Here is a 20,005-nt window from a genome sequence, read left to right on the forward strand (position 1 = left end):
AGCCGTTATAACCGGCACGTATCAAGGGCTGTATCTTGGAGTTGTAGATAGCCGTTATAACTGGCACATAGGGAGGCGTCTACGGCTTTAGGACAATAATAACACGCCTTTCTTGATATCAGAGGCCAAATCATTCTTTACCCTTTCCTTTTTACTGCTTTATTTATTGATATATGTGTTTGATGCATTTGGGTATTATCGAATTAATTGAGTTTACATGTGTATTACGATTATAATCATTTATATTATCCTAGAACTATTGAGGAGTTCCCCATTTATAAAACTCTACATATCCCTTAATAAAAGACTTGACTTCTCTAATGGATATGACTCTTCATATTTTTTATTTAAAATAATAATAAATAAAGTTTTGAATCTTTAAGAAAATAAAATAAATAACCAATCATTTTAAAATAATAATAAATAAAGTTTTGAATCTTTAATAAAATAAAGTAAAGGCGTCACTGCCATTGGAGTAATTTTATTCATATCTATTGTACAATCCAGAAATCTACGCAATGCAAAGGTGCATAACAATTACTATATCAAACCCAGCCGTACAGGGTAACCTGGGTTCTTTATTCACTAATGTAGTTGCAAAGAAATAATATATAGTTGATACTGTGTATATTGCATATTTGAATCTCTGCATCTTTTCCCGTCAATGTCATCACTATAGTCACAATTTTTTGAATGAATGCGTTGTTAATTGGTAGACGCGATTGGTTTACCTATATGCATATCTACAAACGCAGAAAACGTTTTAATTGCATGGATTTGTTTACTGTGCATGTTATAAACACCTTACTTTTTAATTTTACAATTTTGCATTTAGCCTCCCCGGGGCATGCAGATAAATGACTAACAAGTCATTTTATTAATTATGATTGCCTTCACAAGGCATATATAAGCTTTCTGGTCATATATTTACTCATCAGTGCTCTTAAACCTGTATGTTATAACTAACTGCAAGCTAAAAAACATTTTAGTCATAATTTCATGTATAGATTGTTTAAGATGCATAATCATTCACAGCTTCACTAGAATAAACATGAGTACGAGCAATGAAACATACCCTCACATTATAGGTGCTTATTAGAAAAATTAATTTCATGAAAATCTCAAATCAATTTTAGTATATATTGGATATCAAAAGTAAGAGTAAATTACACGCACCTTGAAGAAAAGTTTAATATTATTTGTTTGTTCTCAAATAGTAACTTACATGTCTTGCAATGAAGACAGAATATTAATCCATTCCTGTGACTTTATTCTCACTGTGATACCAAAGCTCAACAAAGCAAAACTCAATCAACATATAATTCGCAATTGTAACATGAGATTGAAAAATAAAACCCAAATATACTATCCAAAGTTTTTTTATTTTTTATTTTTATTTTTTCAAAAGTATAAACCTAGATGATCAACAAATATATTGTTTTGACCAAATCCCATAGTAACACGGCACCGACTTATATATACGCTTTTGATTTTATTTTATCATCAAATGCATTGAAAGAACTAAGGCATACAAAGTCAGCAGTCCATCCTAAATTACACTTCTCTATAGTCAATATATAATCATTCATATATATATTAATTGACAATATTAGTAACATAAAGAAAAATTAGTAGTGCAAGTAAAACTTATGAAAATACATACTGCAAATCTGTTTGCAGGTTACTATATATGAGGATGATGATATAATACAATGAATGAATTTTAAGACATAGCAAGGTGTCTAACATACAAAATCAAAGAGCCATGAAAACTCAATAATTTCATATTCTATGATTTAGTTTACCACCCAATTAAAACAATTTTTACTTATAGCATTTAAGTCGTACTATATTTCTTTTATATGATTTTTGACAAATTGTGTCTAAATATTTTTTTAACTGCAACCATGCAAATTTGCGAAAAACATGATCAGAGGCAAGTGTCTAATATCAAAGAGATGCGATATAACTGCATTTCCAAGTTGTGTACCATGTAAAGATGCAATCAAACAATAATACCGGCCCCTTTCGGTCAAATTAATTATTACCAAACAGTTATGCAGTTTCAAGAACAAGAAGCATGTAGGAATAATCATATATAAAATTAACCGTTCCAATTACTGGTTCCAGAAAAACATTTGCACTTATTTCTTAGTATGATATATATGTATATATGTATATATGTGTGTGTGTGTGTGTGTGTGTGTGTGTGTGTAACTAACTGCATAGAGCATAGCTTTTCCCTTTTGACGACACAGAATCTGAAACCCAAATTAACCCAAATCAACATGCTTTCGTCCAGAATTTTCAGATTCTAAGTCATTGTTTAAATTGATCATAACTCAATCAATTCACAACGAAATTTAGCAAATAATATATGGATTTTATAGTACTAGGAAAGATCTGCAAGACTAGCTCAGAAGGATTATTATTATTATTATTTTTCCTTTCAAGTAATTCTAGAGCAAACCCCTAATCTCAGTCGTTTAAACCACAATGCTAATTTATCGGTGTCACATCCCGGCCCGGGGCGGATCACTTCCCGGGCCCGCTCCACCACCGTAGCACGATATTGTCCGCTTTGGGCTTACCATTCCCTCACGGTTTTGTTTCTGGGAACTCACGAGCAACTTCCCAGTGGGTCACCCATCATGGGATTGCTCTCGCGCGCTACTCGCTTAACTTCGGAGTTCCTACGGAACCCGAAGCCAGTGAGCTCCCAAAAAGCCTCGTGCTAGGTAGGGATGAGAATATACATATAAGGATCACTCCCCTGGGCGATGTGGGATGTCACAATCCACCCCCCTTAGGGGCCCGACGTCCTCGTTGGCAAACCACGGCCAGGGTTAGGCTCTGATACCAAATTTGTCACATCCCGGCCCGGGGCGGATCACTTCTCGGGCCCGCTCCACCACCGTAGCACGATATTGTCCGCTTTGGGCTTACCATTCCCTCACAGTTTTGTTTCTGGGAACTCACGAGCAACTTCCCAGTGGGTCACCCATCATGGGATTGCTCTCGCACGCTACTCGCTTAACTTCGGAGTTCCTACGGAACCCGAAGCCAGTGAGCTCCCAAAATGCCTCGTGCTAGGTAGGGATGAAAATATATATATAAGGATCACTCCCCTGAGCGATGTGGGATGTCACAATCGGAGGTACCAAGAAAAGGCAAAGAATATAGCATTTTGTTGACCAAAAAAAAAAAAATAATACTGCAATTTGATTCAACCTGTAAGAACCCTAATTTAGTACAATGACAACACACATTTTTTAAAATCACAGGCCAGATCATTCTTTACCTTTTCCTTTTTACTGCTTTATTTATTGATATATGTGTTTGATGCATTTGGGTATTATCTAATTAATTGAATTTACATGTGTATTACGATCATAATCATTTATATTATATCCTAGAACTATTGAGGAGTTCCGCATTTATAAAACTCTACATATCCCTTAATAAAAGACATGACTTCTCTAATGGATATAACTCTTCATATTTTTTATTTAAAATAATAATAAATAAAAGTTTTGAATCTTTAAGAAAATAAATTAAATAACCAACAATTTAAAAATAATAATAAATAAAATTTTGAATCTTTAATAAAATAAAGTAAATAACCAACAGCGACCACCCGCTCGGCGGCTCCGGGATCCGAATCCGAAAAACTCTGTCAAATTGCCGCCGACAATGGCATACCTGTCCGACCTCGGTTTTCGTCCTCGCTCCGATGGCCTTTCAACGCCCTTCTTTGGAGACACCAATTAATCAGTTGAGAAATTAAAGGAAAGAAAAAACTCCATTTTCTGAAAGGTTCGAAGGCCCCTCAAAATTTTTGTCATCTAATATTTATATGTAATAATACCCTATATTTAAAAATTATTTTTGTTAACACAAGCCCCCAATTCGAAGGCCTCTCAAAAATTTTGTCATCTAATATTTATATGTAATAATGCCCTATATTTAAAAATTGCTTTTGTTAACACTTTAAAACCTCATTATGCACTATTTACAAGCGTAATTTGTTTTCTTCCTAAAATAAAAAAGAGTACAATGAGATATTTTAAGTAAATAATAACACCCTAAAAACAATATTTTTTTTATTCAATTTTATTATATAATAATGTCACATATTCAAGTGAAACTTTAAAAGTAGAGGTTTTAAGTTTTTTTTTCTTTTCTTGAGGATGATGGAGAGCAAGATGCTTACCTTGAGGAGCAACTCATGAAAGATGCCAACGATTTGGGTATTATTCAATGTTGTTTCAAAGGAGATTTTTCCTCACATTGTGAATCAAGAAACATCCAAGGGAGCTTAGGATTTACTTCAGGAGGAATTTCGAGGTGATGAACAAGCTAGATCAGTAAAACTTCAAAGTTTACACTATGAATCTGAATATATGAGGATGAAAGATAATGAATCTGTATCTATTACCTAACTAGGTAGTTTGAACTAATAAACTAAATGAAATCTTATGGTGAAAGTCTAATTCACTAGAGAGAAGTGCAAAAGGTTTTGATTATAGCAAGTCCACCGAATCCAAAATGAGTTGGGCAAGAGCCCATTCTTCAACCTAGCGCCCCTCCCCCCCTAAAAAAAAAAAAAACAAAAAAACCCACTCCATGCCATCCAATTAGCTGGCCTAACACTAGCTTTGAGCCCATCACAAAATGGACTAGGCAAAAAACTGACTACATCACACTAGGTTGACGTCAGCCTGGTGATTTAATTTTTTTTTTCTGCAGCTGGCGTGTGGGAAACACGCGGGCGTGGATGCACATTCTTAACAGCGGGCATAGGGGGCCCACGCTACAGTTGCACTAACGGGGGTGCAGAACTTGGGTCACATGGTGCAGAGATGGCCATTGGGTTTCTAACAGCTAGTTTTCTTGACCGTTGGAAATATAACGACTAATGATGTGTCAAAATCTAGACTGTTTGATTTCCAAATCAACGTTCAGGTTTTTCAGCCAAAAAACTTTAGAAAAAAATGTCAGAAATCTTACCATTAGCCATGAGTCTAATTTTGGGCTGTTGGATTTCAATCTTTTTGAAATCCAACGGTCCAGATTAATTAACTTAATAAAAATTATTAAAAATATAGAAAAATAAAACGATTTTTTTTTTCCTCTAAACTGGGTACTTTATGTAATTTCTTAAATTGGGTACTTTACCTAAGGTGTATGATCCAATTTGTGTTGTGATTGAAAGAACCTTTTATTTAAACATTGTCACTTTACAAGAAATTGTTGGTTCACTTAAGAGTTATGAACAACAGCTAAATAAACACGTGGAGGATGCCATGGGTGCTAAGAAAGCTTTTTCTAGTATGAGCATTTCTCCTAATGCACATAACAAGTCATTTGCACATGGAGGTTCAAGCATGGCAAAGAAGAATTGGAAAACAAAACCCAAGAAGTGGGAATACAAACCTCAGTCAACTGAGAGACATGGTTGAATCATGGAGTTGGGCAAAGCAAAGTGTAAGATTTGTGAAAATACTCACTATGGGGAGTGCTGGTTTAAAAAAGGTTAAGTGAAGATGGGCACTAGTGATCTTATGGAGTCAATAGATAAAAGTGTTTAGGGTTTGAATTGTATGTTTATTCTTCTCTCTAGGAGGTAAATATATAGTTGTACAATATCCCACATAACAGGAAATAAGAATCCCAATTATACAAGGAATAAATTAAAGGATTACATTCCTAAACTAAATGGCTGACTCATGCCAACACTCCCCCTTAAGTTGGTGCATAGATATCTCTTAAGCCCAACTTGTCAAGTGAGTCTTGAAACACCCTTGCTGAAACCGCATGAGTTAACACATCTACTAATTGTTCTTCAGACCTCACGTATGGAATATCAATAAATTTGACGTCTAACTTTTCTTTGATGAAGTTTATATCTACCTCCACATCCTTTGTACGATCATGTTGAACAGGATTATTGGTTATTTCTCTCGCAGCTTGATTGTCGCAGTATAATAACATAGCTCCCTGAGGCTTAAACCCAATCTTAGTGAGAAGAATCATGAGCCATAACAATTCACAAATTCCATGTGCCATCCCTCTGTACTCTGCCTTAGCTGTGGATCTAGCCACTACATTTTGCTTTTTGTTTTTCTAGGTTACCAGATTTCCTACTACGAATGTGAAGTAGCCTGATATGGAGCAATTTTCAGTAACGTTTCCTGCCCAATCAGCATTAGTATACCCATTTACCTCCATATGTCCATGCTTCTTGAAGATCAGTTATCTACCCGGTGCACTTTCAAATAACTCAGTATACGCATCACTGCTGCCATGTGATCCTCACTAGAAGTATGCATAAACTAACTTACAACACTAATTGCATACGCAATATCTGAACGTGTAAGTGATAGATAAATTAACCATCCTACCAATCTCTAATATCTTTCTTTATTGGTAGGAACTTGATCCTGGTATATCGCCAGGTGATGATTCTGCACAATTGAAGTTTTAATTGGTTTACAAGCCAATATTTCAATTTCAGAGAGAAGATCAAGAACATACTTCTGCTGAGACAAGTAAATACCATCACGAGAACAAGCAACTTCAATGCCCAAGAAGTATTTCAAGCCTCCTAGATCCTTCATCTCAAATTCTGATGAAAGATACCTCTGCAGCCTTTTTATCTCTTCTGTGTCATCACCCGTAACTACCATATCATCCACATAGATAATCAACAAAGTAACTTTACCTCCCATGCGTTTGATGAACAGGGTGTGGTCCGTATTTCCCTGTCTATAGCCGTACTTTATCATTGCTTCAGTGAACCTTCCAAACCATGCTCTGGGTGATTGTTTGAGTCCGTAGAAAGCCTTTCAGAGTCTACATATTTTCCCTACTTCATTCGGTGTTTCATATCCTAGTGGAAGATCCATGTATACTTCTTCTTCTAGATCTCCATGTAAGAAAGCATTCTTCACATCGAACTGTTTTAAAGGCCAATCCAGGTTAGCTGCTATAGATAAAAAGACTCGAATAGTATTCATTTTTGCGACCAAATCAAACATTTCTTGGTAGTCAACTCCAAATGCCTGTGTGTACCCTTTAGCTACCAATATTGCCTTGTATCTGTCAATGGATCCATCCGCCTTATGCTTAATGGTGAACACCCATTTACATCCCACTGGTCTCTTCCCTTGTGGTATTGACACTACATTCCACGTTCCGTTTCTTTGTAAGGCTTATATTTCTACTTATATGGCTTCTACCCAACGGGGATCTCAGAAAGCCTCTTCCACTTTTGTTGGAATTTTAATCCCAAACATTTGATTCACCATGGCTTGGTACTTGGGTGATAGTCGATGAGTGGACACATACTTTGCAATTACATATCTCACTTTTCCCTTCGGAGAAAACCTGTCAGGTGGTTTCCTACAGTTTTGCCTATAAGGTAAAATATAGGAATTTTCAACAATATTTGGAGTATGAGAACGTACCTCTTGGATATCCACGGGGACATGAGTATGTACTAGTGGAGGAGAATTAGGGTTATTTTCTGTTTACACAGTTCCAGTATCACTCGCGGACTCATTACCTTCTACTGAATCCATAAATGGTGTAGGCCTATTATTCAACGCTGCATGAGCTATCTCTCGGTCAGGGGTTTCACGGTCAAGATCCACTGGGCTTTGGCTTGTTGTGTCGTTGGCCACTACCAAGCTCTAAACTGCTATGTTGTGACCCTCTGGTAAGGCACGATCAGGGGGGTTGCTCATAACACCTAAGTCTTCAGTCTCGGTGTCGCATGTACTACTGGGACCATGCCAACTGTCTCATTCATTTGGAACATCAAACCAAATGTAGTCTTCGTCTTTACTATTCAGCTCCCCCTGAAGAGTATCGTGGGTTTGATCAGAGATGAAAAACATCTCAATTTCGAAAAATGTGACATCTATGGTGACATAGAAATGCTTAGGAGGTGGATGGTAACATCGATATCTCTTTTGTTGGCTATTAAATCCTAGAAATACACAACGAATAGCACACGGATCCAATTTACTCATTTGATTCTTGTGAAGATGCACATAAGCCACACATCCAAATATGCGAGGTGATAATTAAAGAGAACATAATCCGTCAAGACTTCCATAGGAGTTCAGAAGTTATGAACTCGAGAAGGCATTCGATTAAGAAGATAAATGGAATACGTAATTGCATCCGCCCAATAGGAATGAGAAGCATGAGCCCCAATTAGAAGAGCCCGTGTAGTTTCTAAGATATGTATGTTCTTACGTTCTGTTACACCATTTTGTTAAGGAGTTTGAGGACAAGTAGTCTTGTGAAGCATGATGTGCTTTGAGAAAAATTGTGATAGTTCAGAATTAAGATATTCTCCACCATTATTGGATCTCAGGACTTTGATAGGAAGAGAAAATTGATTTCCAATCATGATAAAACTATTGGAAAATTTTCCCAACGTCACTCTTCTGTTTCATGGTAGAGAGCCAAGTCATTCTGGCACAATCATCTACAAAGGTAACAAACTACCGAATACGGTGGCACGTCGCTATTGGTGAGGGACCTCATACATCGGAGTGAATTAACTCAAAAGGCATTGATCTTTTATTGAGACTCAAGTGGTAAGAAGTACGATGACTTTTTGCAAGAAAGCAATCCTGAGACTAAAAATCAGAGTCTGAAACGCCATTAAATAAAGACGGAAGTAATTTTCTTAAATAACCAAAAGATTCATGTCCTAGTGGACGATGCCACAACCAAATTCTCTAAACCTTGTTGTTGTGACCACTCCTCACTTGGTTGACTCGACCCAGTATCACATCATCCACATATCCACATAATATAACCCTCTCCTCTTATTACCACGCCCAATGATCGCCCTTGTCTGGATATCCTGTAGTAGGCAAAAAGTGGGAAACATGAGTACAACACAATCTAATTTTTTCGTAACTTGACCAACAGAAAGTAAATGATTCGACAATGAAGGAACAAGAAGAGTGTTATGCAGAGATAAAGAGGGAGTAAGTGCAATGGAACCCGCTCTTGTAATTGGAGCAATTTCACCGTTTGCTGTAATAACATTCTCCTTGGGTGGCATGGTTAAGTGGTGAAACAGAGATTCATCATATGTCATATGATCCGTAGCCCTGAAGTCAATTATCTAACCAGAATCTCATTTAGTGGATGCTATAAATGCAATGTCAATTTTACTTGGATCATTGGATTGTTCTTGGGACGAAATCAAATTCAATAATGAAAGTTGCAGGCCTAAACTGTATGCGCCTGAATCACTGCCATTATCAAGATTGCTTGCTACTGGTGGGCTCAACAGGCCCACATTCCCTTTGTTGTTGATGTCAGCGTAGGGCCCAGTGCTAGTGCCAGTGTCTCCTGCTTGCTGCCCCTTTTTGAATTTGGGCTCTGTGGTCCCCCAGCCTAACACTTACTATAGACTGTTGGCATTGACTTCTGAATTTCATCACAGTAAGCCCAGGTTCGGTCAACACAAAAGCAACACTAACGATGGAAGGCACAACTTGGTGGTCAGCCATTGGCAAGGCAAGGTTTATAGTTTGGTTCCAAGTCTTTTTTTCCCTTTCTGCTGTGAATCTCTTATTTCGAGACCACGACTCTTTGATTGGTTCTTTTTTTTCTTTTGGGTTGGGTTGCTTGAAAGGTTTCTTGCTTCGAAACCTTTGAATCTGGTTGTTGGGTATCCTTTCTTTTTATTTATTTTTTGGTTGGGATTAAGTAAGGTTTCTTGCTTCGAAACCTTCAAAATTGAATTCTAGTTGCTGGTCACAAACGGCAACCAACAGTAGAATCCTCAAGTCGACAGTGGGTGAACTTAGGGTATAGAGGAAGAGACAGGCCGAAACCCATTCTGATGCCAAGATAAAAGTGTTTAGGGTTTGAATTGTATGTTTATTCTTCTCTCTAGGAGGTAAATATATAGTTGTACAATATCTCACATAACAAGAAATAAGAATTACAATTATACAAGGAATAAATTATAGGATTACATTCCTAAACTAAATGGTTTACTCACGCCAACATCAATTGGCAACGGAACATTGGTTGTATAAACCAGGAAGGGCACTGGGTACTTTCCTAAGGTTATGATTGTGCCACAATTGGATGAAAACTTTCTTAGTGTGGGACAAATGGTGGAGCATGGATATTGGCTTATTTTTGGAGATTTCATGGCTTCCATCTATGGAGAGAGAAATTTGTAAGACCACATTGGCACAGTACAGATGAAAGGCAATAGGTGCTTCCCATAATCATTTGAATCAGTGAATCCTGTCATGGAAAATAGAGTGTCTATTGTTGGTTCTTCTTGGAAATGGCATGGAAGGTTGACTACTTGAACTATGACAGCTTTGCTTCAGGAGCAAGATATGGTATATGGGCCGCCTAAACTAACTGGAAGTGAGCATGTATGTGAAGAATGTGCAACTAGAAAGGCTCATAAAGAAGCATTTGACAAAGATAAAACTTGGAGGGCCTCTACTCTTTTAGAATTGGCTCACACTGATGTCTGTGGACCAATGATTTAGACTCTTGGAGGAAACATATACTTTCTTGCCTTCATTAGTGATAAAACAAGAATGTGATGGGTCTATTTCTTAAAGAATAAATCAAATGTGTTCATGGTGTTTGAAAAGTTCAAATCCATGGTTGAATTACAATGTGGATTCAAATTGAAAAGGCTCAGAAGTGATAGAGAAGGAAAGTACATATTATTAGTAATGACTAGCCATTCGAATTACGACGTCGTCAATGATCTTGGTGAAGACTTATTTTTCTACCTAAATCAACCTACATTTAATCCTATACATGATTTCAGCTTAATTTTTGCCATGCATGCGCTCTATTACTAATACTCTTCAATACTTTTGTTATTCTTCCATTTGCAAGACATCCAAGTAACTTTTGGTCATCACATTCGTTGACACAAAAAAATTACTCAAATACTCCACATGACAATCCTTATTTCCTTTCATCCTTTCAAATCACTATTATAATTTATCATTCCAAATCTTATAGTTACTACAAACCCCGACAATTAGCTCACATGGTATCATTAAAACGCCAAACCCTCCCACCACTCACACAATTTTCTGATTCTAAACAATAACCCAAAACTAGCTTTACGAAACAAAACCCTTCTATGAGTTGTCTAATCTTCCCTCCCACCACTCGCATGCATTCTACAAAACTAGTATGGATATGAAGAAGGAGGAAGAGGAAAGCACGGACAATGAAGAGGATGGAAGACATTTAGGGTGCGTTTGTTGCATCGGACTGTCCCGGACTGGACTAGCTGCACAGACTAAGCTGGACTGGCTTAGACTAGACTAAACTATACTAGCTTAGTGAAGCATTTGGTGCAATATCGGACTAAGAAGCAGGATAATTAAAACAGTACTGTTACCAGTTTGATGTTTGCTTAGATTAGAACTACATTATTGTTCTATTTTAATTGCTTTTTATATTAAAGATATTATTAAAATTAATAATATTGGATTAGAGTGAGACTCAATAAAAATATAAAAACCAAATTTTCTTGCCAATGAAAGAAACATACATGATTCAAGATGCGTTTGTTGTACCGAACTATCTCGAATTGAACTAACTTTTGGGATTAAGTTAGACTGACTTGACTTAGACTAAGCTGGATAAGAATAGTGGAGTGTTTAGAGTTCAAATACTTCTTTTGTCATTCATTAATTCATTTTACTATTATTAATACACCTTTTTTATCTTAAAAAAAAACAAACAAAATACAACTATTTTTATTTGACTCTCTCCCCCCTCCCCTTGTCTCTCTCCCCTGTCTCTCTCTTTTCTTCATTCATTTGCTTTGGTCATGCCTAGATTCGCTCCCAGTAAAACTCAAACCAAAAAAAATAAAACCCACATTTTTTCTTCTTTGCATTTGCTTTCTCTTGAATTCAAACCTATACTTTTCTTTTTTTAATTTACTTACTTTCTCTTCAAATCAAACCCAAAAAAATCCCCAATTTTTTTTTTCAATTTGCAGAGGCTTCGTCGGATCGTCGGATCTGCAAATTCATTTCAATCGACCTCTCCAAATCAATGTCAATTGATCTTGCAGAAGAAAGAGACAAACTTGTTGGCGCATCTTCCTGGCGAAGCTCTTGGCAAACTCGAGTAGGGCATGACAGTTGGTGCGGGATCTGGAAGAAGAAGCAAGTTGAGGAAGACAAAGACAAAGTGAGTTGAGGAAGACAACAACCAAGCAGACGAAGCGAAGCGATGGTCTTAGCAATCCCATCCTTTTTAGGCGGTCTCGCTAAGACCGGTTAGTGAAGAGTTTAGTTGGCACGAGTCCGACGTAGTCCCATTAAACACAATCCTGGCTCACACCAAACACGGGATTAATATTCTTAGTAAGTCAATTCAATCCAGTGATACTTAGTGAGTGCAAACAAACACACCCTTATAGTTGATGGATAAGGGTTTACCCGATGGACATCCGTCTGGCAAGTAAAGCCATGTGGGTGAATATGTATAACACATAAAAAATTAGAACTGGACTATTAACCCTATACGACTTTACCCGACGGAGGTTCGTCAGGCTAGGGTTGTGTCAGTGGATTTCCAAGACCCATGACAAGATATCTGTGACATTTGGAAAATAGGAATTGGAGACTTTACCCGACGAAGGTTCATCGGGCAAGATTTGTGTCAATGGATTTTCCAAGAACCATGACTGAATATTTTGAAAATAGGAACTGGACTTTTTCCATATATGACTTTACCCAACGGAGGATCGTTGAGCAAAGGTTGTGTCAGTGGATTTTCAAGACCCGTGATTGGAGGGTTGTCCGACAAGAGTCATGTTAATGGTTTATCAAAATCGTGAGAGAACGTTTGTGACACTTCGAAAATTGAACTTTTGACCATGTATATGGGTTTACCTGACGAACCTCAGTCGGGTAAGTGAAAACATAATTTCGAAAAGAAATTAACACTTAAGAAATTCTACCATTATTTCCTTATCCAATCCACTTTGATACTATAATATCAATAGAGTTGGATTGGATCTTGTAAACTAGTTTCATAGAATGCGTTTACCCTTCTAAAACATCGATTCCAAAACACTTGGTCTATTTTCTATACTTCCATTAAGTAAAACACAAATTTTCGTGAACAAAGGCTCAGCCATAGGGTTACAGCTTTAGAATCCATTACAAAATACTAAGAAATAAAGATAAATTTACATGATACCAACCAATGTTTTGGCACAAGACAAATCTGATTTTGTAATGCCTAATGCATTTGTTGGGGATTATAAAGCATTTAAAAACAATAATAAAATAAAAAATAAAAAAAGCCTGATCGTGAACTCACAAGGAAACACTTTTAAATCTAATTCTACTTGAGCTTTAGAAATGGGGCTGGGCTTTTTTTCTTGATCGGCTCACCCTTAGGATTTAGGCTTCTAACCATTACAATGGTTTCCTCTCCATGTTCTTCCACATGCAAGAAATCTTAGGAACATTTTATTCACCACCCTCTTCGACAATACGGTGGTGTCCGTTCATGCACATTATGATATTATCCTCTCCATGTACTGCCTAGACCTCCAACCACAATAGCCATGCCTTTGCTATTGGTGTTTTTCATGATGTTGTGCAAAGTGCTAAAATGGTAAGATTTGAGTAGTAGGAACAGTGGGTCTTGAACCAAAGAAGAATGGGAGAAAGGAGAAAGATGAATAGGAAGGCACTGAGTAAAAAGAGGAAAATGAGGGTATTGAGGAGAAAAAGGAAGAGGGAGACACAGACTTAAAAAATTGATGGCTATTGGTTTCCCGACGAACACATTTGTCAAGCAAGTACTAGGTAAACGCCGAGCAAGCTTGTGGAGGTAAATATTTATTAGACATCATTAGTGGACTTTTGAGCACCAACAATACAATTTACCAACGAACCATGCGTCAAGCAAATGTTTCTTTTACGACGAACACCTGATTTGTCGGGCAACTCTTTCCCATCTAATGCCAAACATTTACACAACGACTTACTTCATGCCCTACAAATCACTTCTGTTGCATAAAGGTTTTTAGTAAACCCAATACATTGACCGTCTTCGCCCTACCAACAGAAATATTCCTCGAGTCAAGGTGTTTTACCCGATGGAATTTCTTTCGTCGCTCAAAGTTTTGTAGGGCAAGCAGTATTTTCTGAACTTAAGAATTATATTTTAGATATGCGTTTTATTGATAATGATGTTGCGATATGACATTTTCAAAATATGAGAGCATGTCGTGGACAATAATTAAAAGTATGATCGATTTTTTAAAGCTATATTTTTTTACTCATCGTTGTAAAGTTCTAGCTCCGCCGCAGTCACCTTGTGTTCATAAAGCAAGGAGTAGTCGTCGACGTTGGGAAATGATAATACTTGGTGAGTCCCCAATATGCTGACTTTCTTATGTAGCCCGCTAAATTGAGGACACCTTCTATTCTAAGAATTCTTTTTTAACACACAACCAAACACCTCCTTTCTTCTTCCCTACAACTTTTTCACCCTTTTTCCTTCATCTTCCTTCGCCTACTCCAATCACCATGATGGCTACCATTTATCATAATTGCAAATAAAAAAAATGAATTCTTTTCAAGATGAACAAAATAAGACCCATATAGTGATGGGAGTGGCCATCTTCGTTGTCCTTTGCACCTTTGACAACCGTCCTCGCCCACCACCAGCCACCGTCCTTTATCCGCTTTCGAACCGATGATTAATTGTATCTTGTGAAATTGTTGAGTAATCGAATTCTTGGCACCTATAAAAGTTGTTTTGGCCGGTGCACTGGTTTGGTCGAATTTACAGAAGAATGGCGATAATTTGCTTGGATTTGCAGAGGAATGACAATGACGAAGGAGAGAGGTTGGAGGGATAAGGTTGGGATTGACAGAGCGGCTGGCATAGGGAAGGAAGGAAGGAAGGAGATAGGTGTTTGGTTAACAAGATAGCAAGAATTTGTGTGTGAGTTTTAAAGACAAGTGTTGGTTTAGAGCAAGTCCACCCCTAAAAATGTGTTGGCACCCAGCTCATTTAATCCACTTAAATAAATAGTGATTAACCCCAATGCACAGTAATTGGTCAAATGCATCTCCCCCCTTAAAAAATGCACTGGCACAAATGCATCTCCACCACTAAAAAATGCGCTGGCACCCAGCCCATTAAAATATTATAAATTTTTTTTGTATTTTTAAACAATTTTTAAATAATTTTTTATTACGTTAATTAATCTAGACCGTTGGATTTGAAAAAGATTCAAATTCAATAGCTCAGATTTGGACACATGGCTAACTGTCATAATTCTGACCGTTTTCTTTTTTTTTTTTTTACGTTTTGGGCAAAAATAGTGGACCATTGATCTTGGGATCGAACGGTCCAGAACGTGCCACGTCACTAGCCGTTGGGTTTGAATTTCAAATTTTTTTTACCGTTGGAAATCCAACTACCCAGAATAAGCCACGTGGCTTCTCCTGCTCCACTTTATTTGTGCCTGCAAAGATGGGCCCTATTGCCTTTTTTTTGTCGAGAACTCGCACCCTCGCGCATGTGTTTTCCATGCACCTGACAGAAAAAAAAAAAAAAAAAAAACCGTAATGCCTTGTGACGTCACACAAGCCGGGACATTGCTTAACACGTTTTAGGCCTGCCTACAAGCTAGCTTGGGCTGGATGCCAACCTATTTGGATCGGCTGAAGGGTTTTTTAGGGAAGCCAACCCATTTTGTAGGCTTTTTGTTGGCCTACCCCAATAGGGTGAAGTTCCTCTTATTAGGTCAGTCAGTAAAAATTGGATACTGACAAATCAATACTCAAATATTGTCTGTTGGCAGCAAAAAAAGAACCTGTGGAGAATGTGTTTTCTCATCGAGAAACAAATAAAGCGGCACATGATGTAACGACTTTCAATCAATCGGCAGGTGGTTGATTGTATTGGTCCCAATTTTCTTTATGAGCCTTACTTAAAGAGACAAAAATATATATCATCTTTCACACAACTTCACAACTTTTAAAGCATTTCATGGAGAGACAAAAAATCCAAATAACAGAAACCCAAGCCCAAACCAAAAAGAAACGGACCGACTAAATTACGGCCCGTGCCCCTCGACTATAAACGTTAATAAACGGACACATTGACCACTACACGACAAAAAATCATAAAAACAAACCGATTTCCCTTATTTAATACCGCGAACTAACAGTTTCATCTTCCCTAAACCTATCATTTCAAACACTCTCACGCAAAAAAGATACTTTCGCAGAGAAAAAAAACCCTAAAATCTCCTTAGATTCCGACATTTTCAAGCCAGATTTTCAGTAAGTGATACACACGTTCAGCTGGATTTCTAAAAGATCAATGTTCAAAGTTTTTTCTACTACTCAAAATCGTTCTTTTTGCATGATTATATTTCAAACTCTGTCAAGAACAAATGCATTATCAAAGTTTTGGATGCATTATCAAGTGTTTTTGCACTAGTTTTTGCAAGAGACACTTTCGGAAAACTGTCAAAAGCACATGCATTATCAAGTGTTTATAGCACTTGATTTTACAAAAAATTCAGTGTTCCAGTTCGAGAAAAAACAATTTCAGCGTTTTAGATGTTTCAGTTTTGCTTTTTTAGTTTATATGTATGTTGATTCTTCAACAACATCTGAAGAAAAAAAATATGAATATGCTTCTAAATTTTGTGAGTAAAAACATTAATCGTCTAAGTTGTTGCTGTATTTTGTACTGATGATGCACTTTGTACTGACGCTGCACTTTGTAAATTAATTCTGGTTCTACACATAAATATGTCGTAGAACAAGAAAAAAGGAATATGCATCAAGCCTGTGTTAAAAACAATTATGCATCTACATTATGCGTTAACAGTCAATTCTGCATCTACCTTGTTTACTAATTGATGTTGCATCTACTTGTTTGCTAGTTGATGTTGCATATAGCTTGTGCGCTAAGTGATGTTGCATATAGTTTGAGCACTAAGTGATGCTGCATCTAGCTTGTGTGCTAAACATCTGCCCTTTGCATCTAGTTTGTCATTTATATGACTTCATATTATTTGATTACTTATTATACTCTTGATTGTTTCATTTTTTTTTTATGAAGATGTCGCCAAAAGTAAAACATTTTGCAACGAAAAAGAAATCACATCAAAAACCTCCTACAGTAAAGTGTCGGGCGACAGATGATAACTACGTTCAAATAAGACTGAATCTCATGACCTTTGCGGAACTATTACAAGAGCTCAAGCCAAAACTTGATGAAAAACTAGAAGTCTTGGCATTCATATATAAGTCACCTTTTGGCAGGCTTGTGAAAGCTTATGTAAAAGGTGAAGTACAAATGAAGAAATCAGACTGGGATGTCATACATAGCAAACTGGTATGACATTGAAAAATGAATGTTCAAATTCAAAAATGGATATTGCAAAGTAAATGCTGATGATGTCCAACGCACATTTGGGATCGTAAACTAAGGCAGAGAAGCCCCTCAGTGAATAAGAGACTTGAGAATCCCAAAGCCAAAAGAAAACAGATTTGTTGATAAATACTTCTCAGAAATGACAAGAATAGAAAGAAGAGAAATTGCACAAGCAATTCAAGTTGCATTTGATACTGGGACAACAAAAAGGAATCAAGATGCAGCTTGCCGTATAATTCTATATTTGCTCAACAAAAATCCGTTTGGGAGCTTAGCAAGGAAACTCCACTAGAGTTTGGTCAAGAATTGTAACTCCATCAATAACATAAATCAGTACAACTGGGCCAATGAAATAGCAAGATAATTGATGGAATCAATTAATATAACAAAGATGAGAAAAAAAAACAAACAACCAACCATCAGTTGCGCTATTGTGCTTTCAATGGCAAGCAAAAAAAAACTAATTAAAAAAAAAAACAGTTTTTGTCTTATTTTACAAAAATATACAAAAACTCTAACTTTTATTTTGTCTACAGTATTGGACTTGTTATCACACCCCAATCATCAAACCAATAGAAGGAAAGAAGAAACACTTGCCAACAGTAGTGAAGTGGGATTTGGCAGTTCTGCATGTAAAAATCTATAAAGAAGCAAATGAAAATTTGGAGGTAAAGCTGATACTGCATATCCTTTAATGTAATACATGATTCTATATGTACTTTGTATGAAAAAAATATTCTGCATGTGCTTGTTGTGTGTTGTTTTCAAAGTATCAAAAAACATAATTTTTAACCCTTTCACAGATGGATAATGCAAAACCAATTGAGGAGTCAGTTAAACAACGCTCAGAAGATGATGATGACGACTTTGTCGATCCTCCACCTGCATCAAAAAAGAGGAAAATGGAAAAGCAAGTAGCTAAAAATGAACCAAAAGCTAAGAAAGCTTAAGCAGCAAAAAAAAATTGGTGCTTGAACATGAAGATCTTGAAGAAGATGAAACTGTAATGGGACCTAAGCAAGTAGACAAGAAGGATGCAAAAGCCAAGAAAGATAAACCAGCAAAAAAATTGGTACTTGAACATGAACCTGCACAACCTCCACAAGATGATCAAGTTGCTGGAAAAAAAAATTGATGACGAGGACGAAAGAAGAATACAGACGGAATGACAAAAGTTGATGCTGATGATGAGATGAATGACGTTCAACAGTAAGAAGAGGATGATGATGTAAGAACAATTTCAGATTTTCTGGACAAAGGTGATGATCAAACAGATGATGAATATATACAAGTGATATTGGCTGCATGGAAAATAAAACCACAAAGCCAAGATAAGCTCAAAAATCAAGATGATGACCCAACAGACAAAATGGTAAATCCAACAACAAACTAATTATGCTTAAATTTTGTGTTTATATTTTATATAAAATCATGAGTTTGCCCAAAAAAATATTAAAATGCCATCAACTGAATAATTCTGGTATAATTGATGTTGCAGACTAAATCTTTGTATAAGTAATAATCCATACTAATTCTTGATTTTGAATACTATCAGGAGGAAAAGGTGGAGAAGAAAAAGAAAATGAAGATCACTTTGACACACGGGTTGGTAGTCAGAGTATCTTTGGCACCCAAATTCCAAATGAGCAAGTCTAAGATGACCAAAATGTTGCACATGATACTGCCTATCCAACTGTTGAAAATGAAGAAAGAAATGCAGACATCACAAACATGGACGCGATTGAAATTGATAGGGTAATCAGTAATGTGATTAATTTTTATATAGAATAAGCAATACAAAAAGAGACTCCAAGTACATCTATTGAAGAATCAATTCCTCTAATGCAAGAAGTGACAGTGCAAAAATAGCCTCTATGTACTTCAATCCAAGAATCAGTTCCTGTAGTGCAAGAAAAGGCAGTGAAAAAAGTGGCTCCAAGCGCCTCAGTTCCTCAAATCCCAGTTCACCCATATGGACAAGAAGAAAATGCATAATTAGTCCTTCCACTGCCAGTTCCAGAAAAAGTACAACAAAATCTCAAACACTTGTTCAACCTCAAACTCAAACAATGGTCAGACGCATCAAGCAAAAAACCAGAAGAAAAAGAGAGATATGCATTTCTATTACACTGCCATGGAGAAAACAAGAGAATTAAATGAGTGGAAGTGGAAATGTCATCCAGCATACTTTCTCCTAAACACAATGGACAAAAAAGCCATTGGCCTTTTCTGAAGAAAAAAACACCAGTGTAAGAAACTTTTATAGCTAAATCTATAATTTCTATTATACTTCAAAATATTGATTCTACATTAACATATTTCTATGTATATTGTATTTTAGCGACATATATTGGTCATCAACTACAAATGAGTTCAGCTACCATGACAATATTGCGATGAAAGAAGATATGGATGGATTCCTTGGAGATGACAGAGTTACAAATACTGTGATTAATGCACACAACTACATTCTCAGGGAACAAGAAAGCAATTTGGATCATCAAAACTTCTACTTCTTGGTCAATCTCTTTGTAAGTTA

General features: G+C 36.6%; 1 protein-coding gene across 1 annotated transcript; it reads right to left on the minus strand.

Annotated features, from left to right (window-relative positions):
• Positions 1-6,410: 6,410 nt before the first annotated feature.
• Positions 6,411-6,788, minus strand: LOC137734248 (uncharacterized mitochondrial protein AtMg00810-like). The gene has a single exon (XM_068473543.1). It carries the CDS (start codon positions 6,786-6,788, stop codon positions 6,411-6,413), a length of 378 nt encoding a protein of 125 aa, XP_068329644.1.
• Between the last annotated feature and the right edge of the window lie 13,217 nt (positions 6,789-20,005).

Source organism: Pyrus communis, chromosome 5 (genome assembly GCF_963583255.1).
Source record: "Pyrus communis chromosome 5, drPyrComm1.1, whole genome shotgun sequence".
Classification (NCBI taxonomy): Eukaryota; Viridiplantae; Streptophyta; class Magnoliopsida; order Rosales; family Rosaceae; genus Pyrus; species Pyrus communis.